The sequence below is a fragment of the Coccidioides posadasii genome, chromosome 2 (assembly GCF_018416015.2).
Source record: "Coccidioides posadasii str. Silveira chromosome 2, complete sequence".
Taxonomy (NCBI): domain Eukaryota; kingdom Fungi; phylum Ascomycota; class Eurotiomycetes; order Onygenales; family Onygenaceae; genus Coccidioides; species Coccidioides posadasii.
Genome location: NC_089408.1, coordinates 2,717,947 through 2,725,538, shown reverse-complemented (window position 1 = coordinate 2,725,538; position 7,592 = coordinate 2,717,947). Strand labels below are relative to the sequence as shown.

Sequence of the window (7,592 nt, the reverse complement as noted above, 5' to 3'; positions counted from 1 at the left end):
ACCCTCTCCTAGCGGGAAGCAGACGAACTCTCCCAGATATTTTCCTCTACGAAGCAGACCACTTAGCAAGGAAGGGGGGTAAGGGGGTAAGAAATTTTCTTGTCCATTCTTTAGATACTTTGTGTGGATCTTCATTTCCCGAGAGCAGAATTTCATTGGGACGATGCGGACGGATTTTCCCCTCAACCTACCAGAATTGACGTCTTCTTCGTCGACTAACCCGGATTAGTCCTCAGCCCTGCAGGGCCCAGGACGAGATTGGGTTAGGGCGCAGAATTCTATCGCAATGCTAAAATCAACACCCCTGTATCACGAACCACAACAGAGAGTATGGTGCATATATAGACTCCAGCCGGGCCCGCGGCGGGCACATGAGCACCTACACGCCCACGTGCTTATCTTCCTTTTGAGGTCGTCGGCTCTTGCAAATATCTTTGAATATATTGTTTGCCTTTACTCTCTTAGCTAGTTAGTTAGTTAACTGTTTGTTTGTCAATCTCTCAGTGCAAAAATACGTACTTTGTCTATGTTGAAGAGTGTGTCTTCCCGCTCTCTGTGTAAGAGAGGTTTTTTGTTTTTTTAACTACCCCTCAACCGACTTGTCAGCGAAATACCGGGGACAATTATTGCTAATTCTTCTTCAACAGCCGTGGTGGAAAGCCTTCAATCCAATATTCGTTACAAATCCCTGAGAGTATATCCAGCTATATCTTTCTCCTCAATTACCGTCGTTATCAGGGTGGCTGTCAAAGCAATTTCTTAACTCACTGTTCTCGTATTTTGTTGGAGCACATTCCCGTCACGGCAGACGTCAACTCGGGCCTTCCAAGAAAAAGTTAACTGTGAAGTGTAAAAAAAAAAAAAAAAAAAAAAAGGATCTCGCTTCTAGCCCACTTCGGTCCTCGGGATACTTTTGATCTTCTTTCTGGTTCATCTTTCCCTCGTCTTCTTCTTACGGCACACAAACAAATTTTTCTTTCGACTGAGAGAGCCTCCTCTTTTTTCATCTTCCAAAAGCCTAGAGACTCCAAAATGGGTCTTGTAAGCCGGCTTCTCCCACTGGCTATGCTATTCCTTTTCCTTGCAATTATTGGATTCCTGGGCCTGGTAGTGTACAACATCGTCATGGACGTGAAAGCGCAGACGAAGAAGCAGATGGAGAAGAACAACGTGATGTTCTCGAAGGACGGAGTAACTGTGGAGTTAAAGGAGCTAAACGATGAAGAGTACAAGGACAGAACTCAAAGGTATGTGTGTATGGCTTGCAAGCTTTTCAAAAAAGGTGATCAAGATCAAAATTGACTCTGGGTATTAGCGTCCTTGTCGACGTTTGGAATCACGGCGCTCTGCCTGATATGAAGTACCACTGGCGACGGAAGACGCCGAGCAACAACCACCACGGAAAATAAAGTCCGATAAACAATTCGAATCAGTGGGCTTTTCGGTTACGAAAAATTTTTCCCCCCATCATCGATGCTATTGACATCCTGGTCATCCACGTTTGTGCGGGATATGTTAGGGGGCCAAATCAACCACTACATAGTATGCTTTCGGCGACACCAATCCATGTCCAATATCCACGCTAATTTGCGGCATCCACCACGTATGGGTCAGTGCTAACCCACTATGGGCCATCGGGTGAAGGGGTTTAGGGGTGTGTAATGATACCAGAGCATGTTCCCTTGCTTCCAGAGTAAACTGCCTGGAATGCAATGGATATAGTTTCCAAGTTGTTGCTGACAGAATAGTGTATCTGCTTTGTGCTCACCTAAACATCATGGTCTGATGGATATCTTTTTTTTCTTTTTCTTTTTCTTTTCTTTTTTTTTTTTGGTACATTGAGAATGGAGGGTTTTCTATTCTGGGAAAAAGCTCAGATACTCGACACTATTCGATGCCACTTGGTTTGTCAGAGAACAGGTCTCATTGTCATGAAGATTTCGCTACCCATCAGAGTAACATCGGCAGCGACACTCCAGGCGCAGAAGGATGGTGCACAATGCATGATGCTCAACGAGCTACTACATGAAATCTGCAGTGCATGTTAACTGACAGTTACCCCAACATGAATGATTTTGGTTTCATTCTTTGTAGCTACCAGCAAGCTATAAATGCAAGAGGTTGCTTTTTCTTTTTTTCTCTTCTTTTCTTCTCTTTTGCTTTGGTTGAGGAACTCCTTGTCGCGCAGCTGACTGTTTTAACGCGAATATTTGTGTAACCCCGCAAATTGTCAGCTGTGAAATCGCGACAATGCAGATCCTGGGGCGAGTCCCAGCGGAGAACTCTAGGAAGCTGCTGATCGAGTAAACCCCCCCTTTTCTTTTTTTTGGTGTATCTCTTAGAATATCTTGTTCTGTGTGAGCGGCACGATACCCACCTATCTGGGGGGATTCTCGACGTGTTTTCGGCCGCTGGCATCACTCCTGCTCGGTTATTCGCAGGCCTGTGTGCCCTTGGAGCCTAGACTGTTTACCCGAAGGATGAGCCTGTGGGCCACATATCGACCCACGCTGCCAGCGCCGTGCCCATATGAGAACAATCCTTTTTTTTTTCCCTTTTTTTTTTTTTTTTTTTTTTTTTCTTTTTTAGTGTCGGCCAGTGTGATCGATTGTTGACGCTCGTCTGACGCTGGGCGCAACTGACTATCCCATCGTCAAGTTTCGGGTGTTTCTATCGGTATGTCGATTCAACTTGCATTGTGCTGGGTGACCGAGTGATACGAATGAATATACATAGGAAGCTACCTGATGGATGGTCGGAGCGCGTAGAAGCAAAAGGCGGAATAGTTGCCGCTGCCAGACTTCGGCGCTCAACCGCCGCAGATCTGCAAAAAAAAAAAAAAAAAGAAAAAAGGCCCGCCCTGTGTTTTTGAAGCCTTTCTCCCCGCGCCAAGAGTCTTGGCCAGAGTTGTGCTTTCCGAGAAGAGCTTAAGCCCATCAAGCAAACGCCTGGCCCTTGGGGGGGTGGCGCTTTCCTTGGCAAATCCAAAAACGGGGGGATCGACAAGAATCTCCACTTGGAAGCCGCCGTTGTGAACATGTCCCAAGTAGGTAGGTACAATACGTACATACATACATTACTGGTTTCCTACCCTGCGTGACTGCCGCACCGGGCAGCGACTTCGGCATCTCCGCCGGCCCAACTGCAGGTGCGCAGCGTCGTTGGGCGGCGATTCGAGACAAGCCGGGTCTCAGCGGATCCAAGGAAGGAAAAGCCTGCAGCATGGTATGTACATAGGATTTCTTCGGGGTGAAAAGGAGAACAGTGGCGTTCGCACGGGGTCGAACGATCTTGACTCGGGTCCTTTTCCCACATTTATCCCGTGCTGGAACCGCTGTTGGAGAGCGCAAAAAGGGTGGATGGAGGTACAGTAACTCCAGGGCGTGGCCTGATGATATGGAACTATGTGTGTGCCACCCGGGCGACCGTTGGCCCGCACAACCATCCCTGAGGTCGCCCATCGGCTCGTGCGGATAGCCGTGGTAAACGGCAAAGTTCGCTGACGACCGACCCTGGGTGTCCCGCCGCTCTTTCCCCTCAGTGGCCTGTTCCCAGGCATGTCGATCCCAGCGAGTGTGTGTGTGTGGCTCTCTCTGGCTCTCTCTCTCTCTCTCTCTCTCTCTGTGTGTATTTGTGTATTTGGGTGTATTTGTGTGTGTGTGTGTGTGTGTGTGTTTGTGTGTTTTGTGGGAATCGCGAACAGATCCCAACGCCAATGACGTCCTGTGGTGGCACATAGTTACTCCTCTGTGTGGCACCGTACGCCCATCTTTGCCTGCTATATATCCGCGGATCCCCACGCGTAATCTCGACTTTGTGGGCTCCTTTTCTGGACCTGACTTCTTCTTCGTCTCTTCCCTCAATTACCGAGTCACCGTCTGTCGGTCCATTTTCTTATAATAAAAATAATATAAAGAATGCCAGACAACGAGCCTGCAGAACCAATCGCGAAAGGCACCCTGGCCACGGCGAAACAATGCTGGGGTGACCTCTTCAGGTGGAAGATGCGTGTTGAAACGACCAACGAACTTGGCGAAACCCGCACCGAATGGCAGTCCCCGGGACCCCTAAAGAACCCCATAAGCATGGTCGCCGAGCTCTCTGCGAAGAACTGGCTTTATTTCCTCGTCGGACTCTTCTCTTGGCTGGCCGATGCTTTTGACTTCCATGCCCTGTCGATCCAGACCGTGAAGCTGTCCAAGTACTACAACCAGTCGAAGACGTCCATCACCACTGCCATCACACTAACCCTTCTCCTTCGCTCCGTCGGTGCTGCGGTGTTCGGCATGGCTGGCGACCGATGGGGTCGCAAGTGGCCTATGGTGTTCAACATGATCGTCTTGGGCATTCTCCAGATCGCTACCATCTACAGCGCGACATTCTCGCAGTTTTTGGCCGTGCGAAGCCTGTTCGGCCTCTTCATGGGAGGCGTGTATGGAAACGCTATCGCTATGGCCCTCGAAAACTGCCCCGTCCAGGCGCGTGGTCTCATGTCCGGTATCCTCCAGCAGGGGTATTCGATGGGCTATATCTTTGCCGCCTGTGCGAATCTCGGCGTCGGAGGCAGCGTCAACTCGTGGAAGAATGTGTTTTGGATTGGTGCTGGGCTCTCGTTCCTTGCTGGAATCATTCGTGTCTTCCTCCCTGAATCGAGGCAGTTTATCGAAGCTAGGAAGGCTGGGAAGAGAGGCACCACGGCCAAGGCGTTCTGGGCAGACACAAAGCGGATGTTGAGAGAGGAATGGCGCATCGTTATCTACTGCATTTTCTTGATGACTTGGTTCAATTACTTCAGCCACACCTCTCAGGATAGCTACACAACTTTCATGCTTACTCAAAAAGCTCTAAATAACGCTGCTGCTAGCCGGGCAAGCATTCTTATGAAAACTGGAGCCAGTGTGGGTGGGACGATCATCGGATATGTTTCCCAGTGGTTTGGTCGCCGCCGATCGATTATTGTTTCCGCTCTAATGAGTGGCATCCTCATCCCGGCTTGGATTCTTCCTCAGGGAGAACGCGGTCTTTCTGCGTCGGGATTCTTCCTGCAATTTTTTGTTCAGGGTGCCTGGGGTGTTGTCCCCATACACCTCAACGAGCTTTCTCCGCCGGCGTTCCGGTCTAGTTTCCCTGGCCTCACTTACCAGCTCGGAAACATGATCTCATCTCCTTCTGCGCAGATCGTCAATGCCATTGCAGAATCGATCAGCATTAGGGGTGCCAACGGCCAACCGGCTCCAGCATACGGACCGACTATGGGCGTCGCCACGGCGATTATTGCGATTGGTATCGCTGTGACCACCGCATTTGGACCTGAGAAGAGAGGTCGGAAATTTGAATTGGCCCGTGCTGCTGGTGCCGTTGACTACCCTACACCGAAGGATATCGAGGCTAGCGCTGAAAAGACGGAGGAGAGAGAGTCCCGTGATGGGGCGAAGATAGAGCTTAACTGAAGGATTTAGCGTTGGAATCTGTGTGTCGCGTCTCGTGAAAAGCGATGCTTGGATGGGGCTAGTTTCGCGGCGTGTAGCTATCTCTAGTTAGATTTTTGTCTTCCGCGGCTGGTTGGATAATGAGAGCTGTGCTCATACAGAAGACAAAATATTAATGACTCTTTAATGACACTCCAATCTACATAGATTGCTTGTGTGTGTAAGTGTGTATGGATGGGTTGGTTGGGCGGGGGGGAGAGGAGAGAGGAGTTGGGTGATGTTGTTTCACAGAAGGATGGAAAGGTTCTTGACAACTTTTGACTAATCTTGCACGCGATACTGAGTGCAGTTGCCGTGCTCTGTACTCATAAAGACTCTACCCAGGAAACAAATGCTTTTCTGGGATTATTTTTCCTCCCTGTCTCTGAAAATGTCGAGTAGGATCTTGGGGGAGGAAGGAAAAGCAGGCTGGGTCATATCAGAGAAAATTGGGCTAAAATGCAGAGTACTATGCAGTCCCCTCTTGTTGCTTTTAGCAACGGAGGGCCAGTTCCGAACATGCACAAGTCCACCTGATGTCCTAAGCTTTAACGGGTAAGCGAGCTATGCAAGAATAGCCTCGACTTCTTAGAACCAAAAGCTTCGATTCGCTGATTTCTTGGGGTAAGACTGAAATTCCCCGGGAGAAAGATTTTTGTCTGGTCAACAGGGGAAAGGAAGATCTGGGGGTGGCTGTGCTAAAGCCAAGCAAAGTTAAAAAAGACATCAGACAAAAAAAACCTCTCCTGATGTCACAATGTCCTTTCATCTTCAGTTGGATGCTTCCCTCTAGTGAAAAAAAGTGGTTTGTTGTTTTGCCGGTGGGGGATGACTCTCAAAAAGCAGAAAGGATCGGTGCAGGGCTTTGGAAGTAGGGTGTCCGCCCTGGAAGTGATGACCAAGATACCCGAGATCCTGCGGCAGAAACATGGATTGATGTCAGAAGATCCAAGGTGCAGATGTCAACAGGTTTTTCCATTCAGGCTGCTATCTGAGATATTTGCTCAAGACGAATCATCGAGTGCCCAAGGCTGCTCTCTCTGCCCCTTTAAGCGAGATGTGAGGATGAAGGCAGGTATACGCCCGTCTTCTTCTTCCTCCTCACCCACCATCGCCCAACCGCCTGCGCCTTTTCAATCGTCATAGGCCTCCTCCCATGCCTGATCGAATTCTTCTTGTGCTTCTTGAAGCTCTCTTCTCTTTTCCGCCAGTGTCGCAAATTCGTCCTCGTCTACCTCTCGTTCGTCGTCAGATGAGCTCGAGTCACCTACAAAAAGCGTTTTAGCGCATTTGAATCTGCCAGCTGCTTAAAAGGGAGAATAGGGCTCTTTCTCCTACCCATTTCATGAGCGATAAGAGCACCGCCCAGTGCACCGACAGCCAAACCTCCGACACCCGCTGCGACCAAGGCCCCAGTTCCGTGTCCTTCTTTCTTTTTCTTTTCCTTTTTCTCCTCCATGACTGTCGTCGTTTCGGCACTTAGGTCGGGGTATCCAGGCGCGCCACCACCACTATAGGCATTTACAGGTGGAGTCGGGTATGGACCCTGTTGAGGAGGCGCTGAGAAATCGGGTGCATCTCGGTCACCGACTTGTTCGACGTACCAGCGGCGAACGTCACTATCCCAATGGGCTGTCCACCCCGGCGGCATTGGCGGCGGAGGGCCTTGAGGGGGAGGTGAGGCTGCGGGAGGTTCCCATTGAGAGCGACCGGTGGCTTGCTCGATGTAATACCATCTCTGGTAGTTTTGATCCCACTGCGAAACCCACCCTGGAGGCAGTGAGGGTGCCCCTTCGGGGGGTGCTGGGCCTTGAGGTGGAGGTGGTTGTTGGCTGTAATACGACATGATTTCTGGAATGACTAATACGAAACGGGAGGGGAGCGAGGGGAGCAACGCAACGGCAGGGATGGGCGGATGATGGGAGAAAAAAAAAATGAACTCCCAGAGACTTATGGGGACGAAGCGTATTTATATTTGGACACGAGGCACATCAGCTTGACGGAAACGAAGAGTGTGTGTTTTCCCAAAAGTTCTCCGAGTCCAAGTCGAAAAACTTCCGGCATTATGCCCCTCCAACGCTTCGATTTCCCCCTCCCCATGCAACCCCGACATCGTCACCCCAG

The 7,592-nt window shown here is 50.0% G+C and overlaps 3 protein-coding genes across 3 annotated transcripts; 2 read left to right on the top strand and 1 right to left on the bottom strand.

Moving 5' to 3' along the window:
- The first annotated feature begins 1,014 nt into the window (after positions 1-1,014).
- On the top strand, positions 1,015-2,589 carry D8B26_003412 (uncharacterized protein). The gene is made up of 2 exons (XM_066124138.1): positions 1,015-1,247; positions 1,316-2,589. The coding sequence occupies exons 1-2, from the start codon at positions 1,033-1,035 to the stop codon at positions 1,407-1,409; spliced, it is 309 nt and encodes a 102-aa protein (XP_065980216.1). The 5' UTR covers positions 1,015-1,032; the 3' UTR covers positions 1,410-2,589.
- A 1,328-nt stretch (positions 2,590-3,917) lies between these two features.
- D8B26_003411 (uncharacterized protein) lies at positions 3,918-5,450 on the top strand (the record flags this gene model as incomplete). The annotated part of the gene is made up of 1 exon (XM_003068332.2): positions 3,918-5,450. One exon carries the CDS (start codon positions 3,918-3,920, stop codon positions 5,448-5,450), a length of 1,533 nt encoding a protein of 510 aa, XP_003068378.2.
- Positions 5,451-6,262: 812 nt separating this feature from the next.
- On the bottom strand, positions 6,263-7,592 carry D8B26_003410 (uncharacterized protein). Its single transcript, XM_003068333.2, has 2 exons — positions 6,807-7,592; positions 6,263-6,735 (listed from the first exon to the last, which is right to left on the bottom strand). Exons 1-2 carry the CDS (start codon positions 7,312-7,314, stop codon positions 6,602-6,604), a joined length of 642 nt encoding a protein of 213 aa, XP_003068379.2. The 5' UTR covers positions 7,315-7,592; the 3' UTR covers positions 6,263-6,601.

Coding starts and splice junctions, on each gene's coding strand:
- D8B26_003412 (XM_066124138.1), top strand. CDS start 1,033: ATGGGTCTTGTAAGCCGGCTTCTCCCACTGGCTATGCTATTCCTTTTC. Junction 1,248..1,315: donor TACAAGGACAGAACTCAAAG/GTATGTGTGTAT, acceptor TCTGGGTATTAG/CGTCCTTGTCGACGTTTGGA.
- D8B26_003410 (XM_003068333.2), bottom strand. CDS start 7,314: ATGTCGTATTACAGCCAACAACCACCTCCACCTCAAGGCCCAGCACCC. Junction 6,736..6,806: donor TCTTATCGCTCATGAAATGG/GTAGGAGAAAGA, acceptor CGCTTTTTGTAG/GTGACTCGAGCTCATCTGAC.